The sequence below is a fragment of the Thamnophis sirtalis genome, unplaced genomic scaffold (genome assembly GCF_051295495.1).
Source record: "Thamnophis sirtalis isolate CommonGarterSnake01/CBP01778 unplaced genomic scaffold, rThaSir2_p1.2 scaffold_6, whole genome shotgun sequence".
Classification (NCBI taxonomy): Eukaryota; Metazoa; Chordata; class Lepidosauria; order Squamata; family Natricidae; genus Thamnophis; species Thamnophis sirtalis.
This window is the reverse complement of record NW_028261386.1, coordinates 58,903,613-58,917,192: the sequence shown is the minus strand read 5'-3', so window position 1 is coordinate 58,917,192 and position 13,580 is coordinate 58,903,613. Positions and strand designations below refer to the sequence as shown.

At 39.0% G+C, this 13,580-nt stretch overlaps 1 protein-coding gene across 3 annotated transcripts in view; it reads left to right on the top strand.

The window, feature by feature from the left end:
- The window catches only part of LOC106543131 (uncharacterized), a 70,725-nt gene that overhangs the window by 20,115 nt on the left and 37,030 nt on the right, over positions 1–13,580 (top strand). For all 3 annotated transcript variants that reach the window (XM_087717929.1, XM_087717932.1, XM_087717931.1), the window contains exons 4-14: positions 660–791; positions 2,016–2,204; positions 3,309–3,392; positions 4,726–4,844; positions 5,275–5,389; positions 6,203–6,289; positions 7,429–7,544; positions 8,889–9,009; positions 9,582–9,682; positions 11,005–11,095; positions 12,669–12,806. In XM_087717929.1, the coding sequence (XP_087574055.1) occupies positions 660–791; positions 2,016–2,204; positions 3,309–3,392; positions 4,726–4,844; positions 5,275–5,389; positions 6,203–6,289; positions 7,429–7,544; positions 8,889–9,009; positions 9,582–9,682; positions 11,005–11,095; positions 12,669–12,806 (1,293 nt within the window). The remainder of the gene's footprint in view (positions 1–659; positions 792–2,015; positions 2,205–3,308; positions 3,393–4,725; positions 4,845–5,274; positions 5,390–6,202; positions 6,290–7,428; positions 7,545–8,888; positions 9,010–9,581; positions 9,683–11,004; positions 11,096–12,668; positions 12,807–13,580) is intronic.

Genomic DNA, 13,580 nt, shown 5'->3' with positions numbered 1-13,580 from the left:
TCACCCTCCTGGTGATGACAGTTAATCAAATAAGCCACTTGAAGGGCTCTCTCCTACTCTGGGTTCCACAGGCCCATTGGCAAAACCAGGTCTTCAGGGCCTTCCAAAGCGGATCAGAGTGGGGGGAAATCTTATTTCTGCGGGGACGATGTTCCACGGGAAGGGATCCATCACAGAGAAAGCCCTTCTTCTTGGTCCCACCAGATAGATGTACCTCTTTGCTTTCCTGCTCTGGTAGGTTGGGTAGATATAAGCAGGAGAAGATGGTCCTTCAAATAACCTGGTCCCAAGCCATGTAGGTCTCTGAAGGTGAGAACCAGCACCATGAACTGGACCCAGAAGCAAATCAGCAACCAATGCAACTCCCACAAGAGAGATGACACATGTGTACATCTAGGTCTGCAGAAAACCATGTGAGCTGCTTCATTTCAGTTTTCCTGGAAGCCCCACTGCAATGTTATAGTTCTGGAACATCTACTGGAATAAATATTATGGGTATATAATCTTATTTAAATTCTTTATTGCTATACTAGAAGATGTCCTATTTATAGTGCCCTATATCCTTTCTCTTTTCCCACATAAGAGCTGACTTTTGAACTTCCTGAAGGAAGCATAGCAAAGTATAGCAAACCATCTATGTTATTTTTTATGCCTTTCAGGCTGAAAAATGGATGCAAGGAAAACTCCATGACCTGAAGGATGGTTGCAGATTTCAGGAATGGGAACGGATAGCTCAAATATTACAGAGAGAGATGAAGGATTTTGAGAATACCATCATCAAACTGAACCAGGTAAAATGTGGGCTGTGGGCTGCTTCCTCTTACTTTACATCTGCGTGAAAAAAGACACCTGCATCCAATTTTTCAGTAGGTCAGAATGGCTTAAACGTCCTACCTACAAGATCCAGAAAGGGGAGAAAATGCCAGTTTAAAAAATTAAGCAACCTTTTTCATGTTTTTCTGGAAAAGAAAGAAAGCGTGTATTATTTTACTTCAGTGTAGCATGTTAATAGACATAAGAATAAATATTGCATAATTGCATTCAAAAATAAAACTATCACAAGTAAAGCTTGTGCAGATGTTCGTGAGATAGTGGGCTGCTGGAAGTGTTCCAGTCCCTGCTTAAAGGCCAACTTTTTCTCCCTCTGTGGAATTTTCCACCAAATACCTCCCAGCTAAGTAAAGAATAAAGTCCCGGAAGAAAGCAACAGCGAACTGCTGCAGTATTGTTGCCAAGAAAATAACATGGATATGTCCATGAAATCATCACGTCAAGCTCAACTTGAAGTTTTTAATGCTTAATTGTTTCCTTCTTACCTATTCCATGGTTAATTTAAAATCAAATGAAGATGAAGTTTCTATTAAAGCAGATTTTCTTCCTGACAAGAAAAGTAGTGTGAGCAAATAGGCTTCCCTTCTTTTTCTCACAACTACTTTATCAGAACTTTTTCTGTGCCATTTTCTCAGGAACAAGGCCAAGTTTGCCATTCCTCTTCATGCCACCTTAATATTCCAGGAATTGAAAATATCTTTGCATGAAATAGAGAATTTCCTCAGTTGCTATTCTTATATATACTATTCAATTCTCACCTGATTGATTCAACAGTTATAGAATTCAACAGTCTTAGTATCCACATTAAATTAATTTTTAGGTCTAATTTAGATACTGGTGTACATACAATCTTTTTTTTTGTAATACTTTCCCATTGCCCCCAAATTAGTAGATTTTGATCCTCAATTGAGAAGTTCCTCATCTGCTACATTCTATTAACAGCCCACTTTTATAACTGAGATTTGAAAGCAACCTTGCAGCCTTGCCAGTTGATTTCTCACAGGGCTTAATTGTCAAACTTTTTTAAAAAAGACAAACTGGGCCAAATAGAATATGCTGTGGAAATTTTATTTTTTGATTGCTAACCTCATTTTCTGTACTTTTTTCATTGGTTAAATGCATTTACAAGATAATAGGGTTGTAGTTTCAACTTTGTTAGTATATTTTTCCCATCTTTCCTGCAGATGGGTGAACAACTGATGATCCAACCAAAATCCAGCACAGAGATAGAGAGACGACTTCAGACCCTGCAAGAACAATGGCAATTGCTGAAGCACATGGCAACAAATCAGACTAAAACAGTCGTTGGCTTCAAGAGCCTACAAGAGTTCAACCAGAAAGCTGAACAACTAGAAGCCTGGATCAGGCAGAAGGTAATTACTTAGGATAAGTAGGAAGGTTAAAAAATGAGTCCCAGATACATTTTCTTTTCAGAGATGTGAATTTTGTTCTGGTGGCTGAAATATAACCCATTATTTTTTCTTCTGCATCATCATTCTCAACATCATTTTTGAATAAGGATGTGTCCAGTGATAATCTCTCCGGAGTGGGCAGCACTGAAAACTTCTTTTTAAACTTTATTTTGTGGTGGTTAGGATTGAAGTAGCTGCTCAAGCCTTGCAGAGGCCTAAATATCCATTTTGCCCTTAAGAGCCTCAAAAATGGCTACTGCTTTTGGGGAGGAGAAGCCCTAGCTAAGAAAAAAAAACTCCCAAAATTTTACTCCTGTTTACTCTAGGAGGCATCTCCAGAAATTGCAAATAGAGAGCTGAGGGCTATTCACTTTTAAGTCTATAAATTCATTGGTTCTAATTTCTTTTTAAGTAGATTAATTTTCCTCAATAATCTAATTTGGGATTGAGAAAATATTTCTTCCCCTTCCCTTTTTGTTTTCTTCCTCAAACTAGTGTTACTCAGATGTGGTGGATTTCAGTTCCTGTAGTAAACCCAAACTTCATTTTTTTTTAGCTGTTACCTTTAATTAAAGTGTTTTTAAGGTTTTATATAAAGAAAAGGTTTTGGCCATTTCTCTTGAAAGCTCAAAACAGAGATAAAACCAGACAAACCTTATAGTGGTCAGAATTTATCTTCAGTACCCTTCAGTCTTCAAAGGGTTTTGGGTTTGCTTGTTTTTTGCTTTGAATTCTATTAGACATTTTAATTTCAGTATCCATGACTTCTGTCCTTCACTTACATTCCATTTCTTCACATAAATTTAAAAATTTCTAGACTTTCTTTCCCAAACTTGAAAAGAATGAAGAAAATCTTACCCTGTCATAAATATTAGCAGCCTTATTTAATTTTACACAATTTACACAGATCTTAATATTCAAGTTTCTCTGGTATACACATTTACAAAAACAATTCCTGTGTGTATCCTGAAGAAATATTTCCATCTTTTAAAATTTCCTGTAAATATTATGGTCACTGTGTTTTCCCGAATCTCTCATATTTTAATCATCTTTTTTCCTCTCTAGGAAGAGAAGCCTTTGCTAGCTATTTTATTGCAAGAGAAGGCAGATAAGGTACAAATTACTCGGCAGATCCTTGACTTAAAGCAGGTAATCATCCTGACATTCCTTATGGAGATTTGTGTTGTGAATAGCATTTGAAGGATGTTTCTATTTTCATTTTATTTTCTGGGTCCGATGTATTTGCAAAAAGATTCTGTCTTAGAAGAGCTCTACAAATCTCCTCAGAGATGGACTCAGACTGAGCAAGTCCTTTTAAGGGACCTAAAGCATTGTTTTTCAGTTTAGCTGGGAAGAGTTTCATTCCCAAGGAAGTGGAGAGAATTCTTTGGACTGCAAACTTTGCCATTAGTTTATTAGATTTATGCCCTCCTTTATTTGTAAAGGCTTAAGAAGTGATGTGGTAGAATCTATGCAGGGATGTCCATTCACATGAGGGAAGGAGTGCTTCTTTTATCCGGAAGAAAGTGGCGGTGTATCATTGCTTGACCCAAGAGCCTTGGACAATTTTTGTCTAGCCTCCAACTTTCCTTTTTTTTTTAGAGGAAAATTTGTTGAGAAGGTTGTTTGGACTGTGGCTTCAGTAGGCTATAGACAAGGGTTATCTGGACCTTTTTCAGTTGGGTTTCAGACAGGAGCATAATACTAAGGCAACATTGCTTGTACTTATTGATGACCTCTGGTAGAGTCTGGCAGTGGTGGCTCTGATTCTGTTTGACCTTTGAGTGGCTTTCAATATTATTGATCATGGTATCCTATGGAGGCTGGAGAAAATTGTGTTGTGGTGGTTTTTCTCATTCTGGGTGGTTCCAGTTAGTGTTGGCAGGAGGAAGAGTTTAAGCCTGAGGTTCTTCACTTACGTGGTGTTTCAAGACTCAATACTTACAACTCTTGTCCTTAAAACTTACATAAGGTTACTAGTTGATACCCAGTTGCACATCACAAACTGCCCAAATGATGTTGCCAATATCTTATGTTAAAGTCCACAGCTGTGAGGATTCAGATGGGGATGAATAGATTCATGCTTCATCTAAGGAAGAATTAATGGTGGCAGGTGTTTGGGTTCTTGATCCTGGAAAGTTTCCATCTTTAGTCCTGGATGGAATAGCACTTCCCATTGAGGACTGGTATGCAATATGGGAATTTTCTGGACATGCAACTCCTGCTAGAAGAGTAGGGGGTGGCCAGGAGGACCTTTGCACATATCTATCTGTTTCTGGACTAGTAGGTTCTTCAGACAGCCACTGAATGTGAATAGTAACAGCACATCTCAATATGCACACATAAACTGGCTATTATCTGCATTGTACTTGTTGCCAGTTTTAATTTCATTTGGAGCAAAGAGAGAGATGTTTTAATGAAAACTAAGTTTACATTACTTTATTGTATCCTCTCTTCTGTTTTTCCCCTACACTGAACTTAGGAGGAGCTACAATTCCAAGCTGTGCATGAGGAATTGAATAGCCTGGCTCAGAAGCTTGAGAAACAAGGGAAGAGTGAAAGCAAAAGTATCATGGCACGACGCAAGTACCTGAATAAAATGTAAGCCCAGGCAGCAGCTGGTAGACAGGATGTACAGGATGGTGCAGAGCAGAAGTGGTGCTCAGCAGATTCTGACCAGTTCTGTAGAACCAGAAATTCTGAGTTTGGGTAAATACCACTTCTGAATGGCCTCACCCCATCTATTCTCTGCCTCCCGACTCCCAGTTGATCAGGAGGAAATGGAGATTTTACAGTATCCTTCCCCTGACACACCCACCAAGCCACACCCACTGAACCTGTAGTAAACAATTTTGAATCCCACCACTGGTGCAGAGACAATATTAGGACAAGCTAGAGTATCATCTGATCACATTTCTCTTAAGTTTCCATACTTGGTACCTTTCTATTAAAATTCAATAATCAAGGCAGCTTTTCCAAGAAGGAGAGAGAGCTAAACTGTTTACCTGTTGTCCTCCTTCCATTCTTTCAGGTGGCTTCAGCTCCAGAGGACATTAAAGGAACATCATGAAACCCTGCAGCAGGCACTAGAAGCAGCTTCTTTTCTCCAGCAAGCAGATGTGCTCCTTTCAGTCATCCATGCAAAGGTAATAAGGGATGAGATGACATTCCAGGCAACTACACCATAAAAATAGATCTGGGTCATTGAATTATCTAGAACAGTGTTTCTCAACCTTGGCAACTTGAAGATGTCCGGACTTCAACTCCCAGAATTCCCCAGCCAGCAAATGCTGGCTGGGGAATTCTGGGAGTTGAAGTTCGGACATCTTCAAGTTGCCAAGATTGAGAAACACTGATCTAGAAGTATGTATTTGATTCAGCAGGATGCATCACTTTTACCCAAGCCCTCAATTATGTGGAGTTTAATCCAGACTTCAGCTATGCTATATCCAGCAAACTGATTGTGGCAAAATTGGATAGTCAACCCTGTAGCCAAGAAGGAATACTGTTCCCTTGCCTGAAATATTTCACAGTATACAGTTCTAGCTATACTATATTACTTTATAAAGGGTAGTGTAATAAGGGATGGTTTGATGCTGTAATTTTGCCTTCCTTACCAGATGTCCTGTATTTCAGCTTCTAACAAGGTTGGGTAAAGCTGCTGTACAATTTCTAACTTTACAATATGAAGATTTATAATTGATGTTATTCACCCAGTTAGATTGAGAAGTTGTCCTTGAAGCTCAGAAATCTTGGCTTGGATCATACAAAAAGTTCAAACTTTAAGAATTTGAATTTTTTTAAAAAGTAAGGTTATTGGTTCTTATTAAGTAAAATTAATAGATATTCTGAGCATGGATTCATATATTTCGAAAAGTGAATAGTGGATCCCCCCCAAAAACCAGGATTAGATTGCTAGCTGTCTCTCTAAGTTTAAAGTTCTATCCTTTCTGTTACAGTTGAGGCATCTTTATGGAGAAAGAAAACAGAATGAATTTGAGTCAAGTCCTGACATGGATATCCGGGATATTGCCAGCCAGGTCATGGTAAGAAATGGGATTATTATCTGGAATACTTAAGCCGAGAAAGAAAGTTATTTTTAGATCATAGAGGATCCATTTAGGTCATCAGATCCAACCTGCTACGCAGTGTAAGAACCCAAGTTAAAGTACTCCCAACATATTTCCATCCAGCTTCTGCTTGAACATATCCAGTGAATAAGAATGCACTAGCTTCCTTTGTGATTGGTTCCATAGAGAATCACAGACATCATAAATCCTTCAGAGCATTAATAGGGATAGAAAAGATCTCCTACCTCCTGTCAAGGAATCCTCATACCATTCTGGACAAATGGCTGTCCAGTCTTTTATTGAAAACCTCCAGTGACAGAGCATTCACAATTTAAGGAGGAAGAGTTTTCCATTGTTGAGTAGCTTACATAGTCAGGAAATCCCCTTAGGTCAAGTTTGGATTTCCAACAGTTGTTTCTTATATTGCCTCAGGTGTTAAAGAAAATAAATCTATGCCCTCTCTACTGTGGCATCCCTTCATGTATTGGAAGATTGCTATCATGTCTCTCCTTACCTTTTTCTTCTTTAAGTGAAACACCAAGTTCCTTTAAATGCTCTTGATAGGATTTAACCTTACTATCACTGTTTCTTAGAACTGTCTCTCTGTCCTCTTTCTCAGTTTTGACCCATTTTCTCCAATCCAGATCTGTTAAATTAAAACCCCAAATCCCTAACCATGCTAGGTTCTGTTATTGGTCCTGCACTTCAGCTCCTGAACTATATCCAGAGTCAGTGGTCCCATCATACTAGGGGTTGTACAGTGGTAAAAAGTTAGGAAGCTGACTTCTCAGCAGAAGCCCTAGTTCCTAAAAAAATGTCCTTGTTGATATGCATTTGAATCTGAAGAGCTAATCCAAAACATTTCTTTGGGGATGTTATAAGTTAGATGTCCACAATGTGACTCATCAAGCTGTATTTGGCTCATGAAGAGCTCAATAGAGCTTTCTCTAGCCCGTAACTGAAAAACAGAGCTTGGCAAACGCTTGCCTGGCCACAAAGCTCATGCCAAGTCTGATGTCTTTGGTTTGGTGGGTCATGTTGCACGGGCCCAGCCAATGGCAGATGGCCAGTTACCACTCCCAATTATTCACGCTGTACCTTTTCCATACCTTTAGATGCTAGATGTGACCATGTCACAGCTTATAAGCCTTCATCCAAGTCTGGCAGCACAAGTGACCCTCAAACACCAGGATACCAAGGAGAGCTGGGCCCGGTTACAGCAACTGTTGAGGTATTTGCTGAATGTTTGATCTGTAACTCTTTTCATAGCTTTAGTTAAGTACTTTATTTATGAAGCATCTAATTTTGCAATTGATAGTTATTTTTTTAAAAAAATAGAGTTGCCATCAGCACATGTTTTACCTATGTTTTTTGTTGTGAATGACTGAAGAAGGCATTCAGCAAAAGTTCACAAAGACTCAGGAACTATAATGGTCTCTGCTTCAGCAGCAAAGCAAAATTAAGAGTTTAGCAGTCATTCTAGTTTGTTCAGGCTTTGCACAAAACACCGCCTTTTTAAGCAAAAGATTTAAGTCAGTAAACCAGTTTCTCAACCTCAACCATTTTAAGATGCGCAGACTTCAACTCCCAGAATTCCATGCTGACTGGAGAATTCTAGCAGTTGAACCTTTAAAGTTCCTGTGGCTGAGCAAACCTGGACTAAGTGCAGAGAAAGGCTGGAATAAAAGGAGCCCTAAGGAGTTTATGGGTAAAAGGTAAAAGGAAAATGCTTGGTTTGTGATCTATAAACTTTAATTCAGAATCAACTTAAATGACTATTCTGAGTGGATAGTTTTGTATATCTAGAAGATAACAGGTTCATTAAATAGTCACATTAAAAAGGTAAAGGTTCCCCTTGCACATATGTGCTACTCATTCCCGACTCTAGGGGGCAGTGCTCATCTCCATTTCAAAGCCAAAAAGCCAGCGTTGTCCAAAGATATCTTTGTAGTCATGTGGCCATCATGACTAAATGCAAAGGCACATGGAACGCTGTAACCTTTCCACCAAGGTGGTCCCTATTTTTCTATTTGCATTTTTACATGCTTTCGAACTGCTAGGATGGCAGAAGCTGGGATAAGTAATGGGAGCTCACTCAGTTACGTGGCACTAGGGATTCAAACCGCTGAACTGCCAACCTTCTGATCGACAAGCTTAGTGTCCAGCCACTGAGCCAACGCATCCCTATAGCCACATTACATAGGTTAATTACTCTTAAATTATAAGAGTTCTTCTCCTTAAAAACTAGTCCTTGTGTGATGGTGGTAAATATATGTAGCTAGGGTGTAGAATATTACTTACACCACTGAAGATGTTACCTAGCCTGGTAACGAAACTTTCAGAAATCAAACCATAAGCTCGGAGAACAAACCTCCACCCTCCCTAGTAACAAAAAAGGATAAAATGATTTACATAATGCTTCTGTAATGAACAGAGCTAAGATTGCTTTGAGACAGGGCTAGATTTATTCTGTAGTGGTTTTCATGTTGGCTTTCTGCCTCTCCTTTCCCATTCTTATTGGAATCATTTTCTTTTATTTTTCTTTTCTCCATTTTTCTACTTTCCCACGTTTTAGGAGTGATAATCCTGCACAATTGGCTTTAACAAAAGAATTTATAGATTCAAGTCCTAATCAGGTACTGACTACAACTACAAAGAGACCAGAAGATGATCCAGAAGAAAGACTAGTATGGGAGGTAAGTGTTGCATTTAGGGTCACCCTCGGATTTCTTCATCCATATAAAAAATGAACCTAATCAAATTTCCTTTGCCCCACATCTTGTTACATCACAGAAATCATAATTAATACTCTACTAAACCCATGAATCTGTGATGACAGTTGAATCTTTGATATTGATTCCAGATGAATGCATTGATCTTTACTTTGTTGATTTAAGCCCGTGATTAAGCTACTACTGGTAAAAGAGGCTCTCTTGCAGCAACTTTCGGTTCATAGATTTGTGGGACAGAGTTAGGATTATTTCTTTCTGAGAATGTAGGTGAAAGTATCTCTTTCTCCTTGAATGGCTTTGGGGTGAAACAGTAGAGAAGACTATGGTCCATTATTAAGTGATGGTCCTTTACTAGTCCTACATAACATATGGCATTTTGGGATTTTTGGTTAAATGAAATTCTGGCACAATAATTTTTTGGATAATAAAGAAAGGAAGGAGACTTGAGAATAAAAAACAGGGGATGTTCAATAGTTATCGTAGGGCTAATGACAATCTATTTAGTAACTCTCTAATCATTGGACATATCTTCCTAGGTGCAAAAGAACACTCCAGAAATCACAGGACAAGGTGTAAGAAGCCAAGAGAACAACTCAGATTTCTTAGGAAGAGAAGCCATCAACGGTGATAGCAGGAGGTATTGGCATACACAGGGCTGCCCTAGGGAAAGTGTTCTGGAAAATGATGAAAAATGGAGCTGTGGGAATATCCAGGCAGGGAACTTGTTTTGATCTGCTTTATTGTTTAGCAATAAAGTTTTTTTCACAGCCTGTTGTAATGGAATGTGTGGATGATCTTGAGGAAAAAAATAGAAGAGATGCTACCTAGGAAACAATCTGAGAAGAGCCCCCAGTGACTTAACTGTCAGAGGAAGAAACTTAGGAAGGATCCGCCCTAATAGATCAAGCAGTTAAATGTGATGAGAAACTTGTGTTGTAAGTTTTGTTTAATGTAGCCTTACAATAAAGGAAAATTAGTTTATCTTGCCATGTTTCCTGTCTGGTTTACCCGGGAAAGCTGACTTATCCTGAAAGTCTAAAAGTACAAACTTCCCATTGCCACTTTTAAATGCTTGATACATTAGGAAGGATCCTTCCTAAGTTTCTTCTTCTGTGTTAAAGTCCTTGGTGGCTTCTGTTACTCTTGCCTGGTTGTCTCCTAGGCTGCATCTCCTCCCCCATTTTCCCAAGGTCATCCATGCTTTCCATTATGTCTACTAAAGAATGGTTCCTTGCATATACCGTGTTTCCCCGAAAATAAGACAGGGTCTTATTTTCTTTTGACCCCTGAAATAAGTACCTGACCTTATTTTCAGGAGGTCTTATTATTTTTGAGGTGCAGGAGGCAGCAAGTGTGGTCATCTCATGGCTGCTGCTGTGTTGCAATATTTTTGGGAAGGGTTTATTTTCAGGGGAGAGCTTAGTTTTGGGGTAGAATGGACCAGGGAAATATTTAAGGTTTATTCTGTGAGCTTCATGGAAAAGTTGTATTGTCATGCATTTTAGATCAAACAAGGTGGGCAAATTGCAGTACAGAATACTTCTGTATAATTCCATTCCATTCCCCTTGGTTTTCTGTTTTGAGTTGTCTCATAGTTGCTCAATATTGACCACTGAGAATATTCTGGGGTTTGGGGAAGTTGGTTTCTGTTTTCTAATGTTGGAGTTCTCCTAAGTCACGAATACTTTCCTTGGTGTATAGATGATGCTATTTAGCGACATGACAATCTTATCCCTCTGTTTGCTAATACGCAGAATATGAACGTGGCACCTAAAATATTAATAGCCTCCATTAAAATGTGTTGCAGTTCAAAGTGCTCATGAATAAAATGAATACATGCTCTTCTTTATCTGTGGGTTTAATATACAATGGCTGTTTCACACATGTGCACTTGATATGGCAGTAATCAATGGATGAATTGGAATGCATGACCTCAGCCTACTTCTCCATCTCCTGCAGGAGGAGGAAGTTTCTCAGACAGCCAAAGTCTTTAAAGGATCTGCCTCAGCAAGAGGCACACCTTCAGGACATCTGCCAGGATGCTGATCGGGTAATGTCTCTATAAAAGTTTCATAGATTTTTCCAAGGCCTTTTCATGTTGCAGCCCACATGGATTCCCTTATTGTAGCAATAATGCTTGCTTTCCTTAGGCTGCTGGTTAGCTGCCACTTGGATGGAGAACAGGCCCTGGCATGAGTAGCAGATCTGGTCTACACATGCAGCGGGATGAGGTGGTAGAATATTGGGACTATAAACAGGGAAAATCAATTCCGCAAACCTGCTGCTATTCAGATAAAACAAACAAGGGAAAATGTTCTTTCTAAAATTTTCCTTGCTCCCCTAGATTTTTGTATTTCCAGGAAGTCCATGGAGGTTCTCAGTCATTCAGGTCCTGGTTGTCCCAAAAGTTCTTTTTCAAAAGGCAACTAGACTTCCTTTGTTTTTCCCTTGAAGATATTTCGCTTCTCATCCAAGAAGTTTCTTCAGTTCTGATTGAAGGCATCGGAACTGAAGAAGCTTCTTGGATGAGAAGCGAAATATCTTCAAGGGAAAAAACAGTTGCCTTTTGGGGGGAAAACACCTTTGGAATATTTCCAGGAAGAGATTTTTTCTGCAAGGAATCTTTAAAAATATGAGCTTCAGAAATTTGATGTACTATTAGTCAGAGTAAGTCATCTACCTTAGGGAATGGATGCTAGGAAATATGAAAACAGGGGCAGCAGAATGTTCCTTCTGAACTTCTTCATTCAATCTTGAGTACAACCAATAAGTTTCAATAAAAGATCTTCACTGTTGTACACTACCCAGAGTCTCCTCTAGAGAAGTAGGGTAGCTATATAAATTTGATTAATAACTAAATACATAAATAGAAGAGAAGCTATAATCTTACCAATGTTAAAGGATAATCCTGTTCTCAGGCTAGTTATCTTCAAGTGGTCCAACCAATCGTAACTTTTTCAGAACTCTGTTGCCTCTTTACCACTTGCCTGTTCTATGAGTAAAATCTCTGTCAATATCAAAGTTGATGTGATCGTTTCTGATTATTATATATCATTTCCCAGGAAGTTTTACTCTAAACAGTTTACATAGAACTTTGTAGTTCTTAAACACTGATTAGTTCCCACTGCATAGATTAAGAAGCTCAAAGACTATTAGCACCTTGGAGTTGGGTGGGCTTAATAAATCTAATAAATAAAATTAAATAAAATACAGAGGGGATTTAGACACTTGGCCTTCCCCCATCTGCAGCTAACTTTCTCACACTATCACCTTTTCTTTCCAGAATTCTTTTGCTTAGATAAAAGGGAAAACAACATAAAAAGAAGTTGATTCTCAGCCAATTAATACCAGAGAAAAGTAGATCTTTGTGAATAATAATGTTCTCTACTCAGGCTCTGTCAAGAGGAAATAAAAGAGGCAGAGGTATTGCATTCTGAAGATCTTAGGTTAAAACTATTGCATCTCCTACTTAAAAGATTAGGAAATGAAAGCTCTTTACTTCAGACCTTCAAGAGCATTGGTGATAGAGAATAAAATCCATGAGTAAGTGATATGACATAAAGCAAATGGCAGATTTTTTATTTTAGTCTGTATTAAGAATGTATATATTTTGCACCACTTAGGAAATACAGCAGTTGCTACATACTGATCACAGGTGGAGTCCAGAAATGGAAGATGCCCTTGAGGAACTAGGAGAATTATGGGCTGAATTAAAAAAAAGGCATCAGGAAAATGGCAAGGCCTTGCAGGAAATTGACACAGTGAGTAGTAGCCATCCCCGTAAGCAATATTTTTTTCTTCCTTTCTCATTTGCAATAGTTCAGCAAGCATTGGGTATGTTTCCCTTGCAGTCCTGGATGGAAATGGAAGCAGGGGAATGTGCCATGTTACATTGGGGAAAAGCACTACCAGATGAGCTCTGCTGGAATGGTGTTGGAAGAAATGTACATCTGGGTTCAGTTCCAAGTGGGGAAAAAGACACTGGAAACATGGAGGCTGTTTGGAAAGATGGTTTAATGGTGGGCAGGACCACATGGCTTGAGCTCTTGAGCAGAAAAAAAAAGCCGAGATGCCGAGAGAGCCTGAGTTTTATAATCTCTGTTGGTCCCACCTCTCTGTTTCCTGTTCCTGTGTAAGAAATGTATCCCATTGGCTGTCAGACTCCCAGGGGTGGGGGGTCTTAGCTAACTTTGTAGGTTGTGTGCTAACTTTGGTTGAAACTTGGTGGATGGTGCAATGAAGGGCAATGGGATGGGGTAGATTTTGTTATGTAGAATAGGCTGGCCCAGGCCTTAATGGCCCATTAACAAAAGTGGGGGGGGGGATGAGTTTCTGCCTTCCTTTTAGGGGGAAATATTCTTCCCTTTTAATATCTCCTAAAATATTTCATTTTCTAGGAGAGAGGTGGGTACTATCTTCCTACAATGGGAAACGGGAATTAAGAAAACAAGTCCCTTCTAAAACTTGTATCTTACTCATTGCAAGTTCTAATCCCAAGATAAATTTCATTTTTGTTCTCTCTCCAAGCGGCTCAT